This window comes from Odocoileus virginianus, chromosome 17, assembly GCF_023699985.2.
Source record: "Odocoileus virginianus isolate 20LAN1187 ecotype Illinois chromosome 17, Ovbor_1.2, whole genome shotgun sequence".
In the NCBI taxonomy this organism is placed as follows: Eukaryota; Metazoa; Chordata; class Mammalia; order Artiodactyla; family Cervidae; genus Odocoileus; species Odocoileus virginianus.
The window spans coordinates 20,382,463-20,409,461 of NC_069690.1; the positions used below are offsets into that span (position 1 = coordinate 20,382,463).

The 26,999-nt window shown below is 41.7% G+C and overlaps 2 protein-coding genes and 1 non-coding gene across 4 annotated transcripts in view; all 3 read left to right on the plus strand.

The window, feature by feature from the left end:
- GOSR1 (golgi SNAP receptor complex member 1) overlaps positions 1-9,219 on the plus strand; it is a 41,130-nt gene extending 31,911 nt beyond the window's left edge. For both annotated transcript variants that reach the window (XM_020886820.2, XM_020886819.2), the window contains exons 8-9: positions 6,118-6,200; positions 8,659-9,219. In XM_020886820.2, the coding sequence (XP_020742479.2) occupies positions 6,118-6,200; positions 8,659-8,783 (208 nt within the window). In that variant the 3' untranslated portion in view covers positions 8,784-9,219. The remainder of the gene's footprint in view (positions 1-6,117; positions 6,201-8,658) is intronic.
- Positions 2,634-2,740, plus strand: LOC139039231 (U6 spliceosomal RNA). The gene has a single exon (XR_011492554.1). It is a non-coding gene; the product is annotated as a U6 spliceosomal RNA (small nuclear RNA).
- A 1,554-nt stretch (positions 9,220-10,773) lies between the features above and the next one.
- Positions 10,774-18,199, plus strand: LOC139039033 (protein Mis18-alpha-like). The gene has a single exon (XM_070478807.1). The coding sequence runs from the start codon at positions 16,216-16,218 to the stop codon at positions 16,921-16,923; it is 708 nt and encodes a 235-aa protein (XP_070334908.1). The 5' UTR covers positions 10,774-16,215; the 3' UTR covers positions 16,924-18,199.
- The last annotated feature ends 8,800 nt before the right edge of the window (positions 18,200-26,999 follow it).

The window sequence follows — 26,999 nt, forward strand, 5'->3', positions numbered from 1 at the left end:
CCATGGGTTCACCAGGAGTCAGACATGACTGAGCAACTTTCACTTTCACTTTTTGTAAGATATGCTTTTTTCCTCTGGAATCTTTTAGGATCATCCCTTTTCCCCTGTGTATTTGTTTGTGTTTAATCTCACCATGATGAGGTTGACATGCATCATTTTTAGTCTTATTTGGTGGGCTTTTACAATCTGAAAACTTATCTTTAGATCTGAGAAATTTTCTTAAATTTATCATTTTATTCACTCCTTCTTCTTGATCCTTCTTTTAAAAAAATGTGTGCAATTTATATTTGTCAAATATACCTAAATAAAGCAGGGAAGAAAAAGAATTCACCTAAAATACAACCGCTACATTGGTTAATAATTTGGTGCGTTTCCATATTTTTCTCTATGTAGCTCTTTGTATCTATGTAAAATGATTTTTAAAATATTCATATATTCATTAAAAAAGGCAGACACATGTATAGTCATGCATTTAAAAAGAGTGGAATGATGTTAATCATAGCAGGATAGTTTGTGCCATCACCTAACTTGTCCATGACTTAAAACAGTAAGTTGTAAGAGGGTCATGTGGTAAGTGTTAACCCCTAAAAAGGGAAAGGGGGTTGCTTGTAGAATACTAGTTATAGACACTGCAAGTGGGGTTCCTGTTCTTGACCAAGGAAAAGAATTGGGTGGTGGAAATATGTGATGGTCTAGGGAGCTTCCCTACTGTAGCCAGTTACTGAATGGTGGAACAACAACATGCATTTTTCCTGGCTCCTTTTATCTTTCAATTTATATTTTTTTGAAGTGTAGTTCCTGTTGTTGTTCAGTTGCTAAGTTGTGTCTGGCTCTTCATGACCCCATGGACTGCAGCATGCCAGGCCTCCCTGTCCCTCACTATCTCCTGGAGTTTGCCCAAATTGATGTCCATTGCATCAGTGGTGCCATCCAACCGTCTCATCCTCTGTCACCCTCTTCTCCTTTTACCTTCAATCTTTCCCAGCATTGGGGTCTTTTCCAGTGAGTTGGCATCTCACATCAGGTGGACAAAGTATTGGAGTTTCATTTGTCCTTCCAATTAATATTCAGGGTTGATTTCCTTTAGGATTAACTGGTTTGATGTCCTTGCAGTCCAAGAGACTTTTAAGAGTCTTCTCCAAGAGCACATTTCGAAAACATCAGTTCTCTGGCACTTAGCCTTCTTTATGGTCCATCTCTCAAATCCGTACATGGCTACTGGAAAACCATAGCTTTGACTGTATGGACCTTTGTTGGCAAAGTGGTATCTCTGCTTTTTAATATGCTGTCTAGTTGGTTCTCAAATAGAATTTTGGAATGTAATCTTTTCATAAATTAAGGGCTGGTTGCATATAAATATTTTGTGATATGTTACACATTTGGTTCTATTTTTATAATTGTAATTCCCTACTTCCTCTCAAAGTTTTTCCTGATTAAGGATATTTTGGTAGCTGGCCCCTTTTAAAACCATTTTAAGAAGCTTTTGTAATGGCAACGGGACCGTACCTATCAATAATTACCTTAAATGTAAATGGGTTGAATGCCCCAACCAAAAGACAAAGACTGGCTGAATGGATACAAAAACAAGACCCCTATATATGCTGTCTACAAGAGACCCACCTCAAAACAAGGGACATATACAGACTGAAAGTGAAGGGCTGGAAAAAAATATTTCACGCAAACGGAGACCAAAAGAGAGCAGGAGTCGCAATACTCATATCAGATAAAATAGACTTTCAAATAAAGGCTGTGAAAAGAGACAAAGAAGGACACTACATAATGATCAAAGGATCAATCCAAGAAGATATAACAATTATAAATATATATGCACCCAACATAGGAGCACCGCAGTATGTAAGGTAAATGCTAATGAGTATGAAAGGGGAAATTAACAGTAACACAGTAATAGTGGGAAACTTTAATACCCCACTCACACCTATGGATAGATCAACTAAACAAAATTAACAAGGAAACACAAACTTTAAGTGACACAATGGACCAGCTAGACCTAATTGATATCTATAGGACATTTCACCCCAAAACAATCAATTTCACCTTTTTCTCAAGTGCACACGGAACCTTCTCCAGAATAGATCACATCCTGGGCCATAAATCTAGCCTTGGTAAATTCAAAAAAATTGAAATCATTCCAGTCATCTTTTCTGACCACAATGCAGTAAGATTAGATCTCAATTACAGGAAAAAAACTATTAAAAATTCAAACATATGGAGGCTAAATAACACGCTTCTGAATAACCAACAAATCATAGAAGAAATCAAAAAAGAAATCAAAATATGCATAGAAATGAATGAAAATGAAAACCCAACAACCCAAAACCTATGGGACACTGTAAAAGCAGTGCTAAGGGGAAGGTTCATAGCGTTACAGGCTTACCTCAAGAAACAAGAAAAAAGTCAAATAAATAACCTAACTCTACACCTAAAGCAACTAGAGAAGGAAGAAATGAAGAACCTCAGGGTTAGTAGAGGGAAAGAAATCTTAAAAATTAGGGCAGAAATAAATGCAAAAGAAAAGAGACCATAGCAAAAGTCAACAAAGCTAAAAGCTGGTTTTTTGAAAAAATAAACAAAATTGGTAAACTGTTAGCAAGACTCATTAAGAAACAAAGGGAGTGCTCGCTTCGGCAGCACATATACTAAAATTGGAACGATACAGAGAAGATTAGCATGGCCCCTGCGCAAGGATGACACGCAAATTCGTGAAACGTTCCATATTAAAAAAAAAAAAGAAACAAAGGGAGAAGAACCAAATCAATAAAATTAGAAATGAAAATGGAGAGATCACAACAGACAACACTGAAATACAAAGGATCATAAGAGACTACTACCAGCAGCTCTATGCCAATAAAATGGACAACTTGGAAGAAATGGACAAATTCTTAGAAAAGTATAACTTTCCAAAACTGAACCAGGAAGAAATAGAAGATCTTAACAGACCCATCGCAAGCACGGAAATTGAAACTGTAATCAGAAATCTTCCAGCAAACAAAAGCCCAGGACCAGATGGCTTCACAGCTGAATTCTACGAAAAATTTAGAGAAGAGCTAACACCTATCCTACTCAAACTCTTCCAGAAAATTGCAGAAGAAGGTAAACTTCCAAACTCATTCTATGAGGCCACCATCACCCTAATTCCAAAACCAGACAAAGATGCCACAAAAAAAGAAAACTACAGGCCAGTATCACTGATGAACACAGATGCAAAAATCCTTAACAAAATTCTAGCAAACAGAGTCCAACAACATATTAAAAAGATCATACATCATGACCAAGTGGGCTGTATCCCAGGAATGCAAGGATTCTTTAATATCCGCAAATCAATCAGTGTAATACACCACATTAACAAATTGAAAGATAAAAACCATATGATTATCTCAATAGATGCAGAAGAAGCCTTTGACAAAATTCAACATCCATTTATGATAAAAACTCTCCAGAAAGCAGGAATAGAAGGAACATACCTCAACATAATAAAAGCTATATTTGACAAACCCACAGCAAACATTATCCTCAATGGTGAAAAATTGAAAGCATTTCCCCTAAAATCAGGAACAAGACAAGGGTGCCCACTCTCACCACTACTATTCAACATAGTTTTGGAAGTTTTGGCCACAGCAATCAGAGCAGAAAAAGAAATAAAAGGAATCCAGATGGGAAAAGAAGAAGTAAAACTCTCACTGTTTGCAGAGGACATGATCCTCTACATAGAAAACCCTGAACACTCTACCAGAAAATTACTAGAGCTAATCAACGAATATAGTAAAGTTGCAGGATATAGAATTAACACGCAGAAATCCCTTGCATTCCAATACACTAACAATGAGAAAACAGAAAGAAATTAAGGAAACAATACCATTCACCATTGCAACAAAAAGAATAAAATACTTAGTATATCTGCCTAAAGAAACAAAAGACCTATACATAGAAAACTATAGAACACTGATGAAAGAAATCAAAGAGGACACAAATAGATGGAGAAATATACTGTGTTCATGGATTGGAAGAATCAATATTGTGAAAATGAGTATACTACCCAAAGCAATCTATGGATTCAGTGCAATCCCTATCAAGCTACCAATGGTATTCTTCACAGAACTAGAACAAGTAATTTCACAATTTGTATGGAAATACAAAAAACCTCGAATAGCCAAAGCAATCTTGAGAAAGAAGAATGGAACTGGAGGAATCAACCTGCCTGACTTTAGGCTCTACTACAAAGCCACAGTCATCAAGACAGTATGGTACTGGCACAAAGACAGAAATATAGATCAATGGAACAAAATAAAAAGCCCAGAGATAAATCCACATACCTATGGACACCTTATCTTTGACAAAGGAGGTAAGGATATACAATGGGAAAAAGACAACCTCTTCAACAAGTGGTGCTGGGAAAACTGGTCAACTACTTGCAAAAGAATGAAACTAGAACACTTTCTAACACCATACACAAAAATAAACTCAAAATGGATTAAAGATCTAAATGTAAGACCAGAAATTATAAAACTCCTAGAGGAGAACATAGGCAAAACACTCTGCAGCATAAATCACAGCAGGGTCCTCTATGACCCACTTCCCAGAATATTGGAAATAAAAGCAAAAATAAACAAATGGGACCTAATGAAACTTAAAAGCTTTTGCACAACAAAGGAAACTATAAGCAAGGTGAAAAGACAACCTTCAGATTGGAAGAAAATAATAGCAAACGAAGCAACATACAAAGGATTAACCTCACAAATATACAAGCAACTCCTGCAGCTCAATTCCAGAAAAAAATGACCCAATCAAAAAATGGGCCAAAGATCTAAACAGACATTTCTCCAAAGAAGACATACAGATGGCTAACAAACACATGAAAAGATGCTCAACATCACTCATTATCAGAGAAATGCAAATCAAAACCACAATGAGGTCAGTGGTTTTAGCAGTCAGAATGCCTGCTCTCCAAAAGTCTACAAGCAATAAATGCTGGAGAGGGTGTGGAGAAAAGGGAACCCTCTTACACTGTTGGTGGGAATGCAAACTAGTACTGCCACTATGGAGAACAGTGTGGAGATTCCTTAAAAAGCTGGAAATAGAACTGCCATATGACCCAGCAATCCCACTCCTGGGCATACACACCGAGGAAACCAGATCTGAAAGAGACACGTGCACCCCCGTGTTCATCACAGCACTGTTTATAATAGCCAGGACATGGAAGCAACCTAGATGCCCATCAGCAGACGAATGGATAAGGAAGCTATGGTACATATACACAATGGAATATTACTCAGCCATGAAAAAGAATTCATTTGAATCAGTTCTAATGCAATGGATGAAACTGGAGCCCATTATACAGAGTGAAGTAAGCCAGAAAGATAAAGACCAATACAGTATACTAACACATATATATGGAATTTAAAAAGATGGTAATGATAACCCTATATGCAAAACAGAAAAAGAGACACACATGTACAGAACAGACTTTTGGACTCTGTGGGAGAAGGCGAGGGTGGGATGTTCTGAAAGAACAGCATTGAAACAAGTATACTATCAAGGGTGAAACAGATCACCAGCCCAGGTTGGATGCATGAGACAAGTGCTCAGGGCTGGTGCACTGGGAAGACCCAGAGGGATGGAATGGGGAGGGAGGTGAGAGGGGCGAGCGGGATGGGGAACACATGTAAATCCATGGCTGATTCATGTCAATGTATGGCAAAAACCACTACAATATTGTAAAGTAATTAGCCTCCAACTAATAAAAATAAATGGGAAGAAAAATTAAAAAAAAAAAAAAGAAGTTTTTGTAATGTGTGGTTTGTCAGTTGTCTTATTTCATTTGTTACTTTGAATTTAAAAAAAAAACAAGACACAGGAAATGGTCCACTGCCTTGTCCAAAAAAATATCAGAAGATAGCATTGGGGATAAAGTGATCATTCAGAAAAAGAACAATGGGAAGATGACTTGGAAAATGATTTTTTTTTTTCATGTTCCTTCCCAGGTGCTTTTCAAGCTGGTGTCATTCACCTTGGTTTTCTGTTCATTTTTATGAGTACGATGAATCCATGCATGATCGTCTTAAAGGTCAATTGATGAGCTTCTCTTTTTCTCCCTTGCAGCATTGCTATGGCAACAAAAGAAAATATGACTTCACAGAGAGGAATGTTGAAATCAATTCAGAGTAAAATGAACACTTTGGCCAGTATCCTTTATGACAGTTTGAAATCTGTGTTTTTGGGGGCGAAAATCTCCATGTGCTTCACCACTGTCTCCCTCCCTTGGGCAGATTGCCGTCATCAGTGACAGTAGAAGTCATCTGTAATTCTGTATTATGAATATGCCCTGCACTTTTACTTTGTGAAAGTTCATACTGTTTAGTGCCATTTCTTAAAGATAGCATACCAGAAGTTTCATACTAGTAGATCTAGAAAAAAAATGATAAATATAATTTCCAAATTATTCACAAAATTATTTTGCGTCTTAAAAACTCTTGAATCCATGTTAGAACTCTACAGTGTATGCTGTTTTTACACAGAGGTCATAAATTTTGTGCTTTTTTTTTCATTTTGGAGAATAAGTCAGTGGCATATGTTTAGAAAGGGAGGGAAGTAGACAGCCACACGTGTAAGCGCTGATCACTGTATTTTCTTTTTTGCACAAGCTGAACTCTAGTATAGATTTGCTGCTTGTTTGTTGTGACCTCTGCCTTTTTTAGGTCTTCAGCTTCCCAGTTTAAATTAGTACTACTCATATTCTGAGAAATCCAGCAGGGAAACTGCTGAGACCAAAAACATTCCGTTTCCTTTGAGGAGTCAAGCCTTTTAGAGAAAAAAGTTTCCTTCCCCGATTACTTAATAGGGAAAGGACCTATAATTTCAAAAGTTGAGTATCTTCTGATCCTAGATAATTTGAGGTCACTTTTAGTTTGATCCCTTATTTGCCTAAGGAAAAGAATATCATGAAGTGTATTGATATTTTCCAGTTTTTGGTGAATTTTGTTCTTGCTTTGTCACCCTAAGTATAAAACCATACATCTAAAATCATTTCTGTTTTATATAGGGCTTTGCAGTTAGTAGAGTACTCTGATATACATTATCTCCTTTTATCAGTACCATAAATTAGAATCATTTCCAAAAATATGTTTTAAAAAAATCAAATAAAATGGGTTTAATTAGTTAGAACTCTATAGAAAGATAATAATAGAAACCTAATTTACACTGACCTAACGAGGAAAAGGAGGGAATTGTTCATATGTCTGTAAAATTCAGGGGTAAAATTTGGCTTAATGGATGGCTGGGATGCAGAGGCTCAGATTTTATTATCAAGAATCTGCCTTTCTGCTTTCTGTTCCCCTCCTCCATCTCTCATTTCTGTTTACTTACGTGATGGCCTTATTCTCAGGTACATTTTCTCCTCGTGCTGATAAGAGATGGCTAACAGGGTCACCTCCTGCCAGATCAAAAATTATGGAATTTCTAACAACTCTGGCACATGTCCAAAGAGGACTGTGGTTGCCCTCACTTGAGTCACTGCCTAACCCAGCCACTGGCCAAGGGGAGGGACTCTTCCCTCTTGCCAACCCTGAGTGGGTATGTACACCTGATGGCAGAGGACAGCATCAGCCCAACCCAGTTACATGAACTGAATTAGATTATTAGAGAAGGAGCAGTGAGATTCCCCTAAAAGATAAACTAGGTAGAAATGTGTTCACTACAGACAGGGTTTCCTTCCTATTGTCAAAAGTTTCCTTATTTCTTCTAAGGGCAGTGTTGACCCTTGTACCAAGCCAGAAAAGATTAAGCATCTGCTTTATATGAGATTCATACCTGACACCATGTAAGTTTTTGTAGTCAGAAACCACTGCTGGAAATGCAAAACAGCATAGGATGCACAGGCATGTGCTTTGATTACAACATACTACCAAGTAAGATAGGAAGATACCTTACAATACCAAATAAAATACAGTTGTGACTACTGTAAAACTCCTGAAACTAAAAGTTTCCTGTTTCCCCACAAAGGGCAGTCAGAGCAGTTTAACCCACCTTCTGACCCTATTCCTGCCTACTCCTGCTAAGTGAATTTAAAATTTTTAAGTAATTAACCAGTGTTTGATTATATAGACCCTTAGAGTTTGTTCCCACCAATTGTCTGAATCCAGGGGGGCTTATCACCCTGTGGGGAGATCATGTACTCCTCAAAACCCTTCTGGAAGAACTTCCCTGTCTCCTCAGGAAAGGGATTTAAGAGAGAGAGAGAGAGGAAGAGAAGGAAATGCAGGGTGGTGGTGGTGGTAGCTGGCTGTACCTCTGCCTCCCTGCCCTGCAGGGTTCCTTCGTTCCTGACCACACTGGCTCCTACCCAGACGGTAATCCCTCAGTACATGGCAGCAGTCATCACTGCTGTCTCCTCCTCTCTCTCAGGGTTTTCCTTTTTGTTATTCTTACTCGTGTCCTGCAGTGCACCAAGGGACTCAGATTTGCCTGGGCCTTTGAGCGTAAGGCATTGGTATGTGCCACAGCTCCCTCATTGTGAGTTTCTTCCCCTCTGCTTCTTCTCATCATTTGTCTTTCTGGGCTCGACTGGTCTGTTTTTTGTGATTCCTGTGACTTTTCATTAAAGAGGCTTCTTCTACATATGACCTTAATAAAGATTTCCCAAAGATCGTTTTCCTGCTGTGAACAGCCTCATCCAGCAAATCAACCTTAGGAAGCGGCAAGACTCCCTCATCCTGGGTGGTGTTATTGGCGTCTGTACCATCCTGTTGCTGCTGTATGCATTCCATTGATGGGACATCTCCAGGGACTCTTGACAGCCACCACTTTCACACCCTGATCCAGAAGAAGAAAAAATAGCAAGGAGAAGTTGACTGACCTGCTAATTAGCCTGACCGGCAGGATTCATTCAAGACTGATAGTGATGGACTCTGACATGGTCAGGTTGAGCGGAAGTCACAGGTTTTCTGTGCTATCTTTTCTAACACACATTTCCCTCTGTTTTTAGTTTCTAAAAAAAAAGATGTTTTGTCTCCTCAAGAGGTAAGTAAACCCATCAGAAACAGAATTTCCATGCTTCAATGATAGTGTTGAAGGCTGATGACAAGCCAGGTCATGAGGCTGGACCCTTCAAAAAGCCAGGTTTCTCTATATCCAAAGACTGCTTTCCTTTCAGCCACCAGATGGAGTTGTGAATAAAAATAACTTTTTCCTTTTATTTTACACTCATGATGAGAAATCCCAAGTCATTTCTTGATAATCTGTGCTATAAATTTCTACTCTGTCCCCAACTTTTTTGGTGTTCAAGGAAAATGGCAATTTTCAAAGAATCGTTGAGATTTTCACAGGCCATCTTCAACACAGTTGAGGTTATCTGAAACAGAAGACAAACACTGCAAAAAAGACTTTATCTTGTTTTTTAATCATGCCCACACTCGGGTTAACTGTATTCCTGGAAAAACCATCAAGAATGACAGGCTTTTTTTTGGTCAGTCATTGTTTTTTACTTTTTGTTAATTTCTTCTATTGAGTAATATCTATTACTACAAGAAAACAAAATTCCAGTTTTATCAAGACAAAAAGCCAGTCAATGCCCCTAACTTGTCCTCCTCGTGTCATGATTAACACTGACAACTAAGTGAGGAAAATGCTTGATTTTCCTTGTGATCTCTTCAACAAGCCACATGTAAAAAGACAGTGAGGGGCCACCATCCAGATGATTCCATTTGTAAATGTTCCACATGTAGGAGCAAAAGTTTAAGAACCCCTGTCTTATGTACCAGGAATTCTGTGCTCTGTGAGAACCTATTCATTCCAAATCTGTTAGGCTTTCCCAAACATTCAGAGAATGAGGGGCTTTACTGCTGAAGGAGAAAATACCAAAATCTGTTTCTGTCTGCACTATCAGAATCTATCTTCTGTTACCACCCTGGACAGTGACAAAATCTTAAACCATCCACCAGAATTGTTTTCAAGTTTAACCATTTCCTGGTTTCTGTAAATGTTACGACTTTTCTAACTGAACTACCACAAACAGGTCGAAGACTTCCAACATCTGCTGTTCTTACCAAGAAAGAAGGCTCCTCTTCACCTCTGGAATGTACTGTGGTGTTTATAGTATTGGCTTGAGACCATGCCACAGGAAATAAAAGGATATTAGCCCTCTACCTGCCTCAAAAAGAAAAAAAAAAAAAAAGGATATTAGCATGTAGTTCTTCACTCCATCACAGTGTGTTGATGGTGACATTCAGATGAACTTGATTATAGGCTGATCAGTAGACTAACCTCTGGTTGGGGACAGTAACTGAGAGGTTTTTCATTCTGGCATTAGAGTTTCATTATGTTCTGGGTATGAAGAGCAATTGATATATTTTTTTTAACTTAATGGGGTTTATTTTTCTAAATATGGATTGATTGATCAATCAGTTGATTGGGGATGCCCTTAAAAGAAAATTTAAGTTTTCCCACTGTGAACCTTGAAAGATCAGAGAATTAAGTTCTTTTATTAAATTGTCTCCTGGGAGAACAAAACTTCTCTCCCCTGACTCTTTATTTATCTTTGATTTTTCAAAGGGTCTTTATCGGTGGTTGTGCCTCAGCTAGAATTTGTGGGACTTTGGTTGCTATATAGTCAGCATTTATAAAATCTGAAGTATCATAAATAAAGTTATTTATTTAATTATACTACCAGTGTTTTTTACTGGTCTGATTATTTGGTGTGTTCATGAAAGCTGATGGTGGCATGTGAGTAAAACTAGGACCCGTGCTAATCTAGCTTGCTGCAGCTAAGCAAACGCTTTTGATAGCTGATAAGCCTTTCCATTAGGGTCATGCTTAAATGAAGTAATAGAATTATGTTGATTATTTTCTTTATGAAAATAAACAAGTTCTTCTAAGGAAGTTGAAAAAGTGTGGTGTAGATGTTGGTGTCAGACAGGTCTGACTAACCTCACAGTGGTGTAACCCATAGTGAGGTGACCCAGGACAGAACGTAGGGCTCGCTTCTCCTCTTCGGTCCCTTCCTTTGTGGAAGGAAGCCTTGGAGGAGGGGCAGACGTGTGCCATCAACAAGCAGAGGCTCCCTTTGGGTCCCATGGTGGCTGATTTGAACTCTCTTCAGTTTCGTGCCATTTAGCCTTTTTTTTTCTTTTTTTTAAACAGCTTACTTTTCTCAACCTTTTGCTGTCGTTACAAACCAGTTACTAGGCTCAGGGGCCAACAGTAAGTTGCTTATTGGAGCCAGGTGCAAGGAGTTTTCTATTCCTTGTCCCAAATGTTGCCCGTTACAGGAAGTTATTCTCTCTCAGTCATGTCTTACATAACCCATGTCTTTTAGGGATCTTAAATCACTCAGAACTTCCCATTTCACTTGAAATGCGAAATCATGGTAACAAAAAGGGCAGGAGATTTCAAAAGGTATAGTTCTCTGAGAGTTTGCTTTACTGTGTGCCAGTAACTTTAGTTTAAAAATGGTTAATGAATCTATTTCTCAAGTTCAAGCCCAGATACACTATTAACGATTCTGAGGGAGTCCCTGTAACAGGCAGTATTGCTCACCCAAATTTTTCTAATGTTAGAAAAGGGCTTTTCTTCTCCATTCTTCCTTTCTCCTGCTTGCCAAAATTTTCTAGAGAATGTCTTTTTACATCCTGCCCAGTACTCATATCAGCCATGGGAGTATGACCCTGAGAGTGGAGATGGGTAATGAGAGAGAGAAGTCAGCATGAGAGCCCTTTTGGTACCTGGAACCAAATAATACTGACTTTAGTTCTTTCCTGTTGGATGTGGAATAGAAAAATGTACTTATTGAGCCTTTTGATGCAATGACTTTTGGCCTCTGTGGAACTGAGGCACCTTGGACTTGCATTCCCACCATGAATTTTTCTGTTTCATTGTTAATGATCTCAACCTGATGAAAAGGACTTTAAAGAACTGGACTAGCCTTTTTGGTTTTCTAATACCTCATGTTTGATCACTAGCCAGATATGATTTCTTGGAAACCGACTGCATTTTCTAACTTGCAATATGAAGCTATTGAGGGTGAATGGCCATGTCTAGTGTTACACTGAATTTTGTGGCAAATGTAAAGAGGAAATGGATTCTACTGGGAATTTAAATGATTCTGTTCCATTCTTCTTTGGGGATAGGAGTTGTTTAGCCTGGTCTCCAAAAAGATACAGCTTTTCATCATGATCTTTATAAACTAATCTTACTCCTTTATGAACCTGCATACCCATAAGTTTTATAGGGCAAAAGAAAATGAGGAACCAGTGACTCTGAGGATGTTACTGGATAAGAAGCTGAGACAGCTGAGCCATGTCCTGAGGCATCTTATTTTCTTTGTGTCTACTGCAAAGTGTCACTTTGGTATCAAAGTATTTGCATCTATTCCTGTCCTTTTAGCTCTTAGAGAGGAAGAGAAATCAATTCCAATCACACTTTACCATGATGGAAGATGTTTCCTCATGAAAAAAATGCCAATACAGATTTTTAAAAATCTATTCCAAATGCACTTTTTAATTTTTTGCTTTTAAAATGGCTTCTTGGAACCAGGTTTATTGTATTTGTACTTCATTTTTGTTCTCATCTAAATGTGCATTTTCTGACTGTATAGAAGAAGCTTTGTTATGTAATTTAATAATAAATTAGAAATCTGAATAGTGTGTCTGTGGTTCTTTGTATTGGAACAGTACCATTGAGGCAGTTTAGGAGAGTGATTATGACATCTTTGGTGTTAATCAGTGTTTCTCACAGCGTTCTGAAACCCAAGGTGAAGTAATATGGACTGGAGCTAACAAACTATCATTCAAAAACATCATAGGAATATTCCACTAATAATTTAGCCCAAGAAGTGAAGGAGAATCTCTCTTATCAGAGTGAAACTTCAGGAAGTATGACAAAAATGCCTAATTGTAGAATTTAGCAAGAAAAAGAGGTCCTTGCCCTCCCTAAAGAATGACATTTTATCCTATAGATCAGGAATTGGTTCTCTACCCCCAGGAATTTGAGAATTCCTCATTTCCCATTGCCTCTCCAAACATTGGCACTCGTGTATTTCTGCATCTTTTTAAAAAATAACAGTAAAATTGAGATATAATTCACATATCACAAAATTCACTCTTTTGAAATGTACTGATGGATTTTAGTATGTTAGTTGTGCAGTCAGCACTACTGTGTAACTTTAGAACATTCACATCACCCTGAGAAGAAACCCTGTCCCCACTGGTGATTCCCCAGTCCCCTGTATCCCTTGTATCACTGTTTTTCCTTGGTGGGCCACTCCAACTTTTCAAAAAGTTGCTCAAAATCAGAGTGGACAGTTAAAAAAGGATTTGAATCTTGAGAGCTCTTTGCAATTCTGTCATAGTTCTGCAAAATATATTTTAACTCAATGTCAAGAAGCTATAGAAGAACTACCAATTTTGCCTGATTTTATAGGCAATGCATTTAGAATATTTAAAGCCCAGTGGCTCATTTTCAAGGAATGCTAACTACTAGTCAAGTGGTTCATAAAGGGTTCTCATTTGTAAGTTACTATTTCTTTATGAGAACTAATTCACTGAAGTTGTAGGGGGGAAAAAATTTTTTTTAAGTGTCTTTGAACCAAACTTCCTGCCCATTTCTTCTAGTTTAGAACCTCAGAGGTCTTCCTCAAGGATGAGAACTGAGGCTGATCCTGAAGAAGCACCTCAGGACGGTCCTCGGTCAATGCCACCCAGACCATGTGGTGCCTTTCCCTTCAGGTGCCTTCCTTTAACAGGTTGCCAGCTCCTACTTAACCTGGATGTTCCTTAGGATCCGAGGTTCTACCCCATCATGCCTCCTCTGCTACCAGAGATGCCTAGAAGTTTAAAAAAAAGTCAGGGAATCTCACCAAAGGTGTTTGCTTTCAGGACATTTTCTCTAAAGCAAGAGCCATGAGAAAAACAAGTGTATTCCTCCTCCTTCCAAGGACAGATTTGCCGACTGAGTTGGAACAGAAAGGAATACACTTCAGCCCGACACCTTCTGCTCCACTCGGCTAAGATTTCCCACTTTGGCAGAGCTGATGAGCTTGCAAAGCTCTTTATTACTAACTCTCCAAAGACACTTAAAAGCCAAGAAGATTGGGGGCTGAAAGGCTGTCATAACTTTCTGCTTAGAGGAATCCCAGAGATCAACAGTGTTCTCGTCATCCTTGTAAAATTGCCTACTAATTTGTGATCCTGATCTATGCTATTCATTTTCCCTCCTTTGAGATATACAGCTCTTTAGGAAACAGTCACTTTCTCTTAATTAGTACATTTCTTTTAGATTCTCTCAAACATCCAGTGAGTCTTTTACTGATGAAACAGCTTGAGGGAGAGCAGGCAACTATGGTTGGAAGCTCCTTTTAACTCAGCGCCAAGAAAATACGGTTTAAACGTAATTATTTCCTGCAAAGTGACAAGTTCTCTCTTAGTAAATGTGGCACATTTTTTTTTAACAGTTCTCATTAAGGATAACACACACAGACTTCCCTGGTGGTCCAGTAGCTAAGACTCCATGCTCCCAATGCAGGGGGCACAGGTTTGATCCCTGGTTGGGGTAATAAGATCCTGCATGCTGCCAAAAGAAGATAACAGTCTGAGAATATAGCATTTTGGGGGTTTTTGCCCTGGGGTCAGTTCTGAGTCCTCTCCCACAAGCTGGGGCCCTTGTGGAGACCCCATTTCCAAACCACACACAGCAGCCACCCTCTAGACAGGGTGCTCTGCTTCCCATATAACCTCTCTCCACCTGCTCTGCACATAGCTGCCTAGTTTATCTTCCTAAACAAGTTCTAATCTCTCATCATTCTGTTCAAGAATATTTGGCAGCTTCCTTCCATCCTTGCCAATGTATTATAGCACATTAACATGTGGAATGTACACCCAGTATTTTGCTTTGTACATGCATGCATGCATACACACATCACACATACAAAATCCTGTTCTCTTAGTGAGGGAGCCTTCTCCTTTTACATATAAACAAGCCCAAGAGATCAGAGTCCTCCTGATAGCCATCAGCTGCCCTTTGCCTAACTAGTGTTTCCTTCTCTCTCGAGAATCATCAGAGCCACCGGATGCAGTGATGGAAAGAACAAGGCATGGAGTCAGAAATCCTGTATTCTGGCACTGGATGTGATGCTCCTAGACCAAGGGCAAGTCACTACACCACTTTCAGTTCAATTTTCTTATCTGCAAAATGGACTCTAGCAACTTGATGCAGCGGTTGAGAGCAAATCAAAGTAACAGTGGGACAAAATTGCTCAGAATGTTTTCAAGAAAAATGTGGGCTGCTCAGACAGTAAAGAATCTGCCTGCAATGCTGGAGACCTGGGTTCGATCCCTGGGTTAGGAAGATCCCTTGGAGAAAGGAATGGCTACCCACTCCAGTATTCTTGCCTGGAAAATCCCATGAAAGAGAAGCCCAGCAGGCTACAGTCCATGAGTCACAAAGTCAGACATGATTGAGTGACTTTCACCTTCACATCACCTATATAAAGATGTTGATAGCAGCACTGACTGTAAAAGAAAGATGATAAGTAACCTAAATATCCATCAGAAGGAGGATGGGTAAATAAATTATGCAAATCTCTATCATGGAATACTATGCAGCTGTTAAAAAAGAAAGGTAACTTGCTATGTACTGATATTGAATGATCCCCAGGATATGTTAAGTGAGGAAATGATATGCCTCTCCCCCAGGGAATATTTGGCAACTTCTGGAGACATCTTTGGTTGTCATAACAGGACTGGGGTGGGGTAGGGTGGATGCTTCTGGTAATGGGTAGAAGCCAGAGATGCTGTGAAAAAAATTTACAGTGCAAAGGAGAGCAAAGAGTCATCAGGCTCCAAAATGTCAGTGGTGCCAAGGTTGAGAAACCCTAGCTCAAACTGCATTCATCTTAAAGTTGACAGTATCTTCCCAGACTTGAAGATTACTCAACTGTGTCCCAGCACCACTGATTCCTCTTTACCACCCTTGACTGACTCGAGCTGCTTAACAGACCCAGGTGGCATCGTGATCTTCCCCTCCCCTCCTGCCTTTCCTTCCTGCCTCATCCCATCACTTCTTCACCTCTGCAACACACACATTTGCACCATCCCAAGTGACCTGATGTCCCAAGGGTTTTGTGAATTTCCTCTTTTGGAATGGCCTCCTTTCCAAGCCTGCCTGTGAAATGCTTGCTTCTTGTTTTTAAACTCTATGTATGGGTAGCTAATGGCGGGCGCTTGGTCCGCGGATAGTGGTGAAGGATGCTCCTCTACTAGCCGTACATGTGGCCACAAGGGCAAGTGGGGCGACTCCTCGCTGTTAGGCAAGCGGCTCTCGGAAGACTCGAGCCGCCAGCAGCTGCTGCAGAAGTGGGCGAGCATGTGGAGCCCCGTGAGTGGAGACGCGTCGGTGGCCTGCTCCGAGAGGACGCAGCGCGAGCAGGCTGCGGAGCCGGCGGAGGAGGACAGGCCGCTGGTGTTTCTGTGCTCGCGCTGCCGACGGCCGCTGGGAGACTCGCTGAGCTGGGTGGCGAGCCAGGAAGACACCAATTCCATCTTGCTTCTCTGTGTTACCTGTAATGTTTCTGTGAATGAGGAACAGATACTATCCAAACGTAAAAATGAAAATGGTTGCATCCTGGAGACTTTGCACTGCACAGGATGTTCGCTCAACCTCGGCTACCTGTACAGGTGTACACCCAGGGATCTAGACTACAAGAGGGACTTGTTCTGCCTCAGTGTTGAAGCTAGTGAAAGTTATGTTTTAGGGCCGTCTGAAAAGCAAATTGTGTCAGAAGACAAAGAGCTTTTTAATCTTGAGAGTAGAGTTGAAATAGAAAAATCTCTAAAGCAGATGGAAGATGTTTTGAAAGCCTTGCAAACAAAGCTTTGGGAGGTCGAATCAAAACTGTCCTTTACCAGTTGTAAAAGCTGAATTGGTTCCAAGGCCCACGTTCTGCAGTCCTCTGCTGATGGAGAGTTCTTTCACATGTAGCAATTCTTGTTATAATTTACTTCACTTAGAACTGAAAGAATTGGAAACGTTCATGTACACTGTATCCTCTTGTACTGATCAGCTGGTCACATGAGAAGAACTGTAGAACTTTTCTGGATGTGTTTGATTGTAAAGAGGTGATTGTTTCCTAAACTCCAGTTTTAAAGCCATGATAATTGCTGGAATTTAAGAGTTGTTGTTTTGATAACAAACTGTTATAATTTTTTGAAGGGTTTTCTTCTCTGTACCAAATTCGTGATTTTTTACTTACTATTTTTTAACTTTATTCTCTGTACTGAATTTGTTATTTTTTATTTCCTATTTTTTAACTATATTTCACTTTTAATAGTTTGAGCACTGTTTAATCTTGAGTGCTTAGAAAATCTTAGAGGTTTTTCCATCCACTGTGTGGTTGAATCTTCTTTGAAAACTAATGAATAAGCTTTCTGGAGAGGAAAAAAAAAACTCTATGTATGGGAAGTAACTGCTTATTGGGTATGGCGATTCCTTTTGGGGCGACAGAATGGAAATGACATATGGGGACAATTGCACAATGATGGGAATGTTTTAAAAGCCACTGAACTGTGCTCTATTATTTTTTCTCCTTTTTCTCTTTTTTAAAGAGTTTTTATTTTATATTGGAATATAGCTGATTAACAATGTTGTGATAGTTTCAGGTGGACTGCAAAGGGGCTTAGCCATACTTTTTTTAAATATGGACCATTTTTTAAAGTCTTTATTGAATTTGTTACAATGTTGCTTGTATTTGGGTTTTTTGGCCCCCGAGGCATGTGGGATCTTAGTTCCTAGATCAGGGATCAAAACTGCACCCCTTGCACTGGAAGGTCCCATCTTAACTACTGGACCACCAGGGAAGTCCCTGAATTGTACACTTTAAAATGATTATTTTTAGTATATGTATGGCTGATCCATTTTCTGTACAGTAGAAAGCAGCACACCATTATAAAGCAACTATACTCCAATAAAAATTAATTTTAAATTTTTACTTAAAATTTTTATTATAAAATAAATGATACATTCTATGCTGTGTTAATTTCACCTCAATTTTTAAAAAAAAACAAAAGACACTGAAATGGTCTTTCCTCTGGGAGGACTTTCTGACCTGCTCCTCATCTGTGCCTGCTATTTTCCTCTCTGATCCCACAGCCGCTATCAATCAAGATAGTAGGTGCTCAGTAAGTACTGCAAAGGAGAAGGAAGGAAAGAAAGATAAATGGAAGAATCTGATTGCCCTGCATCGAAGTGCAGCGGTCGTAATTCTAGAAATGAATGTCATCAGATACTCTGGCCTCTTCATTAACTGCCGCCTCCCTGCTTTACCACAGCGGAGCCCTTCAGGTTCCTTTCCCTGGGTTCAATCAGGGAAATTGGGCACTGTGAGCTGATTGATCCACACTGGTAGAAAACTAGAGCTCTGGACTGTTCATGAGACACTGAGGATTACACATATCGTATTTAATCATTTACGGTGGTGATGTCTGGGCTCTCTAAGACCCCATCAAGCCAACTTGATAATTTTTATTTCAGTGAAAACCATTCCAGCTTTTGAATTTCTTCTCTTTTCCCTGCAGAAGGTGACCTATGGCAAGAGATGCCAAGCATGGCTTTCCCAGCCTGTCTGTGGTAAAGGATTTGGCAAATTCTCCTTTCTTGCAGACTTGCTGCTTCCAGTCCTGCTTCCCACCTTGGGACGTGACTTAGGCTTGTAGGTGGTGTTTTGCAGACCCCAGGTAGGTAAGAGCTTCATTCAAGTTCATATCTTTTTAACAAAACAGTAGGGAATTAATAAGAAATGCTTTGTCTTCGTAGACCTCTTTGTGACTCTATTCTGGTCCTGCTCTTTGCTCCAACCCACTGATGAGTTCATAAAAATTTCACATAAGTTAAAATCCATCTCCTCTCCAGGGGGCTGGGTTCTATCAGATTAACATTTAACTCCAAGGAAATGTGGACATTTGCCTTAAAGAAGTTCTTTATCCCAGGGAAGGATCTATATTGTTGTCATTATTTGAATGTCATTAATTATGCTGTGAAACTTTATTTCAGCCTGAAACTCTGCATCTTTCTGCTGAAAATGGCAAATTTTTAGGGATCAGTTCAATGGCTCAGCATCTAAGCTTTTTATTATGCTTTTCCCCTCAGAATTAATGGGTATTTATTATAGAAATAAAGATCACATAGAAAAATAAAAATAAAAACTACATATTTATCTCCAACATTCTGTGATAATTGGCTGTTAACACTTGGAATGTTTTTCATTTTTAAAAAATATCTTAAACACTTACATGCATATTTTTAAAATTGGGATCCTATGGTATGTATTATCTTGTGACCAGGTTTTTTCATGCAATACAGCATATAGAGCCTCCAATGTCATTAAATTTTCAGCCACACCATTCTTTGCAATGGTTGTGTTGAATTTCATTATGTAGATGCCTAACTCCTGATTATTTAATTGTACAGATATTACAATATTTAGATTGAAAGCAGAAGGAGAAGGGGGTGGCAGAGGATGAGGTGGTTAGATAGCATCACCTACTCAATGAACATGAATTTGAGCAAACTTCGAGAGATAGTGGAGGGAAGAGGAAGCTGGCATGCTGCAGTCCATGGGGTTACAAAGAGTCAGATATGACTTAGCGACTGAGCAACAGCAAACACTATTTTGGGAGGGGAGGTGGGCTACACCTTGAGGCATGTGGAATCTTAGTTCCCTGATCAGGAATCGAATCCGTGCCCCCTGCAGTGGAAGCGCAGAGTCTTAACCACTGGACCACCAGGGGAAGTCCCTGGATATAGCAGTTTTTTTTTAAACTATAAAGTGATTTCCCATTTTTATCCCATTATAAATAACTGAGCAACACTTTGTTTTTCTTTATAAAAATCTTAAAACCAGGATGGATACATTCTGCCAACTCCCAGACTACTGTTACATCTGCAACCCCATCGTTTCTTTCTGGATGAGTGTGTGTATTTGTTTGCCTTTTTTAAACTGAACCCAGCTGAGCTCTCCAGTTTGCTGTGAAGAAAGGTCTAGGCTATTGGTTGTCGATATAAGAAGGGAGCCCAAAGGAGAAGGTGCCAGAGCGGAGAGAGTAGCACTCGCCCACTTAGAGGGAGCCGGGTGGTTTTATGGAAGCAGGGCTGAGCTAGGGGAGCTCAGTGACCGCCCTTGCAAGGTTCCTTTAAAAGGAACCACAGTGCTGTCCATGCTTTGGAACACTCCAGCTCCTATTTGTTGATTCACTACAATGATCGTTCAGAGAAGGCAATGGCAGCCCACTCCAGTACTCTTGCCTGGAAAATCCCATGAACGGAGGAGCCTGGTGGGCTGCAGTCCATGGGGTCTCGAAGAGTCAGACAGGACTGAGCAACTTCACTTTCACTTTTCATTTTCATGCATTGGAGAAGGAAATGGCAACCACTCCAGTGTTCTTGCCTGGAGAATCCCAGGGACTCGGGAGCCTGGTGGGCTGCCGTCTATGGGGTCGCACAGAGTCAGACATGACTGAAGCAACTTAGCAGCAGCAGCACAATCGTTCTCAATCCTTATGGCATATTAGAATTACCTGGGAAGGAGACAGTTAACTATATATTGAGTTGGCCAAAAAGTTCATTCAGGCTTTCCATTAACATCCTACTGAAAAACCCGAATTAACTTTTTGACCAACCTATATACATATAAATATATGTATATTCCATTTCTAGGGCTTCACAGGTGGCACTAGTGGTAAAGAACCTGCCCACCACCCACCAATGCAGGAGATGCTAAAGATGTGGGTCAAGAAGATCCCCTGGAGAAGGGAATGGCAACACATTCCAGTATTCTTGCCTGGGAAATCCCATGGACAGAGGAGCCTGGTGGACTACAGTCCATGAGATCAAAGAGTCAGATGCAACTGTGCATGCAAGCACATTCCATTTCTACCCCCAAGGAGTTTCAGTCAAATTGCACTGGGGTGGAACGCAGACGTCGGAAGCTTTGGTAAGCTCTCTAGGTGAGTCCAGCTTGCAGCCAGGGCTGAGAACCTCTGCTTTCTGGCTTCCAGCAGGGCTGGGATCACTGGCCTGGGGGCTGAATGTCTTTAGGTCACAGGCTGCTCTCGGGGAGTCCCCATTTCCCACTGGGGTTTACCAGAGTCATCAGCAGCTGTTTCAGAAATGCTGACACATGGAGGAAATGGTATCCCAGCTCAACGGCTCACTCTGAGTGATGAGACTGGAAGATCAGCATTTCACTACAGCTGCATCAACCTCCCCAGACAGTCAATTAGCCACAGACTTCAGTAGACGCTGCCTGAAAGAGCTCTTTTGGGGCTGAGCTTTCAATGCCCAGAAGCACATTATGTAGCTAAGCAATACTATATTCACATCAGACAAAAGCATCTTGCTTTAAGTCTCAGTATTTATTTCCTGAAGAAAGGGGGCCTCGCTTTGGACCTGGAAGTTGGTGGTACCCAGATGGATGGAGAAGAGGGGGGAGCATGACTAGGATTCTGGGGGTGCAGCCAGCCAAGGAGGAGGGAGCATTAACCCAGAGTTAGAAGACAGGGGTTTGAATCTCATCTCTACTTTTGCTTAGCAACATGGCCTTGCAGTCATTCCAGCTAATGATCAACTCCTTGGAGCTAGAGGGACCTCCCTGATGGTCCAGTGGCTAAGACTCCACGCTCCCCATGCAGGGAGCTCGGGTTTGATCCCTGGTTAGGAAACTAGATCCTGCATGCCACAACTAAAGATCCCACATGCCACAACTAAGACCCAGCACAGCCAAGTAAATAAATAAAAACTTTTTAAGTGGAAATAGAGATTGCTGCCATAGTTATGTCATAATTAAAACTGAGAGGTAATGCTCATAAATATATCAATAGAGGCAGGGGTGCAAGCCTGACCTGACAGAATAGATTTTTGTGTTTGCATGAATGGTCAGAAACCTGGCCCCTTATGCCTCCTTAGTTCCATCTTTTGCTGATATAGGGAAGGAGAGACCATTCACAGGGATCTGGCAGCCATCTTTAACTCTGATAAGGACAGCTAAGGGCAAGAAGAAATGTGACCTTCTGGAGAATTCCACTGGGGGTCCAGTGGTTAAGACTCCTAGCTTCCACTGCAGGGGGCTTGGGTTCAATCCTTGGTCAGGGAACAAGGACCCCACATGCTGCACAGGATGGCCAAATAAATAAATAAAATAGAGCTTCTGAGAGTGAAATGGGGTACCTCATGATTTTTTCCCAGGTAATTAGCATTAAGAATGAGACAGATGGGGGGAAGGGATAGTTAGGGAGTTTGGGATGGACACATACACACTACTATATTTAAAATGGATAACCAACAAAGATCTACTATATACCACATGGAACTCTGCTCAATGTTGTGTGGCAGCCTGGATGGATGGGGAGTTTGGGGGAGAATGGATACACGTATACGTGTGGCTGAGTCCCTTCACTGTTCGCCTGAAACTGTCACAGCGTTGTTAATCAGCTATACCCCAATACAAAATAAGAAGTTAAAAAATGAGACTGAAGCTTTCGATGAAAATCTGCAATTTACTATGGATTCAATTCACCTGTGCCCTGTAGAGCTGCCCTCTATCAGCCATCCATGAAGGGGGTGACTTTTCCATGTGTCTTGCTCTGCAGTTACATGTCCATGTCCTCAGAGGGAAGGTTTTCTTAATTTCTACATCAGTGAATCCCTCCTTCAAGCAAGGAGAAGCCTCAGGGGAGCTGGTTTTTGCTCCCTGCAGGACCTGGTATCTCCTGAGAATGAGTCTCTGGTGCTCAGCACCCGCCCCCCGAATCCCCCACCTCCACACACCCCTGATCTGCCCTGGGGAGATGCTTCTGAGCAAGGGATGTGTCCTGCGGTAGAGGGTTCTCTGGGGACTCCAGCCTCCTGGGGCATGGCTTTCTCAAGGAGGCTTCTGGGGCCGGGGGACTTTGCCCTTGGTGTGGTTGGACCCATCGGGGCTACTGTTGGTGTTGGGTATGAGCTGCAGGAAACTTTTGGGGAACAGATCTCCCAGAAACAGGAGTGGTCATCCAGAGATGAGAACCCAAAGACCTCTCGTTGAAATGATTTGGTCCATGAAGTTCCATCCGTACCAGACACACTTCTGGCTGGGTAAGTGCTGATAGCTGTGAGTGACCAGAAAGACCGACAACATCGGGGGAGGCAGCTGGGACAGAGACTGGGTTTGGGGGACAGATAGACCTGTGCTGGGTTTTATTTTATTATTTTTCTACTTGGACCATTTTCAAAGTCTTTATTGAATTTGTTACAATATTGCTCTGTTTCATGTTTTGGTTTTATTGGCTTCCAGACACATGGGATCTTAGCTTCCAGACCAGAGATGGAACCTGCACCCCCTACATTGGAGGGCGAAGTCTTAACCACTGGACCACCAAGGAAGTCCCACTTTGCTGGATTTTAAACTAGAAGCTCTTTTGTTGGATCGCACTTGCAAGCTGTTACTGGTAGTTGACCACAAATTGCAACGGTCATCTCAAAAGACATTTAGAGAAAGTTTTTGGTTTTGAAAGAACAAAGACCCAGAAAAGTGAGCTAGTTTATTTTTAATTGGCGAGTGCAATTGACGTATTTCATTTGAAGTGATGAATATATACAGCTGATGAACTATTACCACCTCCTGCCTTCACCACAATTTTTTCACAATTATCTCAAATATACTTTACAGACATAGAGATTTACCTTTCAGATAGATAAAGGCAAATTCATACATTAAACCAATCTGACAGCAAGAGAATCTTTATCTTTCTGCATTAAACGAGACCAGGATCACCCAATTTAAATGCTTGTAAGAACTCTGCCTCGGTTAATTAATCAGCTAACCAAACCTCTTTGTTGAATTTAGTTCTTATCAGCAGAGACTAAGGCTTTTGATAGAACACTGTGCAGATGACAAGGATGTGCTTCAAAGCTTCTTTTAATTAAAAACCTTTTTAATATGAAACCTATATTTCTGATTTGATATTTTCAAACAAAAAAGAAGCTTATATTATTGTAGCTTCAGTTCCAAGTATAACTCCACTGCTGATCAGCTCTCAGGCCTTGAGCTAGTTCAGCTCAGCTCTCAGATTTTTGTATAGACAACCCCAAAGAGTTATGAGATGTAGTCCCCACGCAGGGCAGATGTAGGACTCTGACATCACCATCACTAGACCACCTTCTCTGTGCTGTTCCCCATCCTCCCTGGGTAGAGGTCTAGGCCCAGAGCCACACCCACTCTCTCCCCCACGCCTCCCCAACTGGCGTGAAGAACATGCAGAGATCAGTATACAAAATAGCATGAACTGGATCATCACAACTGAGTGAAAACATACACATCACTCTGGATTCATTCATTTGTCAGACATCCAATAAAACACAGGTGGCTCAGTGGTAAAGAATCCACCTGCCAATGCAGGAGACTCGGGTTCAATCCCTGGGTCAGGAAGATCCCTCAGAGGAGAAGATGGCAACCCACTCCAGTATTCTTGCCTGGGAAACCCCATGCACAGAGGAGCCTGGAGGGCTACAGTCCATGGAGTTGTGAAAGAGTAGGACATGACTGAGCATGCATACACTATATGCCCAGCTCTTTCCTAGGCCTCGGTCATTAACTGTGTGCAAGGCAGACTTAAGACCGACTCTTTCTTGGGCTTCTGTACAACTCAACTTATATACACTCTCTATACACACAACTAACCAAACCCAACAGCAAGTGCTTAAAAAAAAAAAGGATAGATTTAAGATTGTGGTGGGAGAGGAACAGACAGTAAACCAGCACAGAAGTCAGTAAGAGGAGTTCAGTTGCTGGCCAGTGTGATGCCAAAAAGAAGGCTGGTGAAAGAGTGGCTGGAGAACACAATTTGGAGACATTTTTGTTTTTGTTTATTACACTTTCTGCATTTTCCAAGTGTGCCACAATAAAGGTGTATTAATTTTGCAATCAGAGTATAATTAAGGAGGGAAAATCCACTCCACACTCCAGGGAAAGTCACCCAGGAGGAGAGGTGGCTGGTGAGAGATTTCCCCCACGCTTCCCCCGCTTTCTAGCCTGTCGTCACTGTGCTGTGTTTATATGTGACCAGCTGCACAGGGAGCCGGAGCCGGTCTCCTCGATGCCTGTTTACCTCCTGCCCGTTCACCCAGCGCCAGAGCGGCTCCCCCGGGCCGTGATCAAAACATGAGTTCATCGTGCTTGGCTCCCCGGGGAGAACAAGCCAGCCCTGCCTGGAACTGCGTGTCCCCGTCTTCGGGGAATGTCCCCAGGCTCTAGAACGTCTCTCCTGGCCAACCACCCAGAGGATGCCTGGCCTGGGACTTCCGTCAGCTTCCCAGCAGGTGGATGGGTTTGGGGCGGACTGTGAGGTCTGGTTTGAAGGGTAAAATCACACAGGCCCATTTTTTTCCATCCAGGTTTAAGCCCAGCACAATTGACTCTACGGCATCCAAACTGTCCCTTCCGAGGATGGTGTGCTGCAGCCACAGGTCCCCAGAGAGGTAGCAAAGAGGGAGGAGCTCCGACCTCAGTGGGGGATGGAGGTACCAGGGGCATCTACCTCCAGCTGGGGTTGGTCGTGGGAGGGCAGGTTCCAGCCAGGAGGCCCGGGGAGGGGCTGAGAGGAGATGCCACACAAAAGCCAGATGGAAGTACCCAGTTCTAGGGCAAGGACCCAGACCAAGTACTGACTCCAAAGGAAGGTGAGCCCTGGGAAGGGGCTGCTGGCCCTGCTGAGGGACGATGGATGGAGCCTGTCTGGAGACCCACCCGGTCAGTCAGTCAGTCCGAGGGGAAGGGCTCCTGAGGGCTTCCAGCCCCTCTGACAGCACCCACCCCACCCCACCCCACCCCTGTGGTGCCCGTTTTGTGGTTCTGACACTGGCTCGTGTGGGGAGGTGGGCTTGAAGGGACCTGTTACTTAAAAGCACTGTAGAGTCCAGCTACAGTGCTAAGAGCACTTAGATGAGCCCTTTTATTATAAAGTGACTTGCTGTATATTAAAAACAGATTCCTTTGTAAAAGCCTGGAAGAAGTATGCTCAGATATTCACATTGATTGCCTCAGCTAATGGAATATGGGAAAGATTTTTTCCTCTGTCATACATTCCTACTTTTTTAATTAAATTATAAGTTGTTCAAGTAATACAGATATAAATGCTTGCTGGAAGATTCCGAGGATGTGACGTATGTGGCATAAAAACTGAAGGCTGCCTGGCTCACCACTCCAGGGCCACTCCCCCACCCAATAGTGACTGCTGATATCAGCGTGGTATCTAGCACTTGGATAGTTTTAATGTTTAAAAAAGAAAAAAGCTTAAAGAATGAATATTTCATGGGCCAGGGAACACAGAAATTCCTCATGGAGGGAGGTTGTTGATCACATCTGAGGGGCCTGAGAGTCAGGCGAGCAGACAGAGGCTTCTGGGCCATGATGCTTATCCCATGGCCTTCCTGCCCACTGCATTCCTGGGAAAGTTCCAAGGAGACCTTCGCCTCTCACCCAGAAACCTCTTCCCCTGACAAGCAGCTGTGTACAAGGGGATCCTTGTTAAAACTTCCCTGAATTCAAAAGTGATTAGGAAATGTGTAGAAGATTCTCCATCCAATGAGAAGGCAGAAATGTGGGCTCATCTACCCTCAGCCACCCACTTCCCAGCTCCTGACCTCTGCCTCCCAATTTGCCCCAGCAGGCAGATTCATGTGGACAAGGAGTCTTCTGGCTGGTAGCCTGGTGCTTCCAGCAGCTGTGAAGAAAGTAAAAGCAGTTTAGAGGGCCATCCATCATTCCCAGAGGGTCCTCCAACAGATCTGGCCAGCCTCGGGGCTCCATGGGCCCAGTCACTGGGGCTTCCTTGTGTAGTCCCACCTGCCAGCATCTTCCCTCTTCCTGTGCCTGTGGTTGCCATGGTGATGAGTCAACCCGCACCCCCCCCCCCACCCACCCAAGGCACAGCTCTTTCTTCTCCCTGGTTCCAGAGAGCAGTGGAACC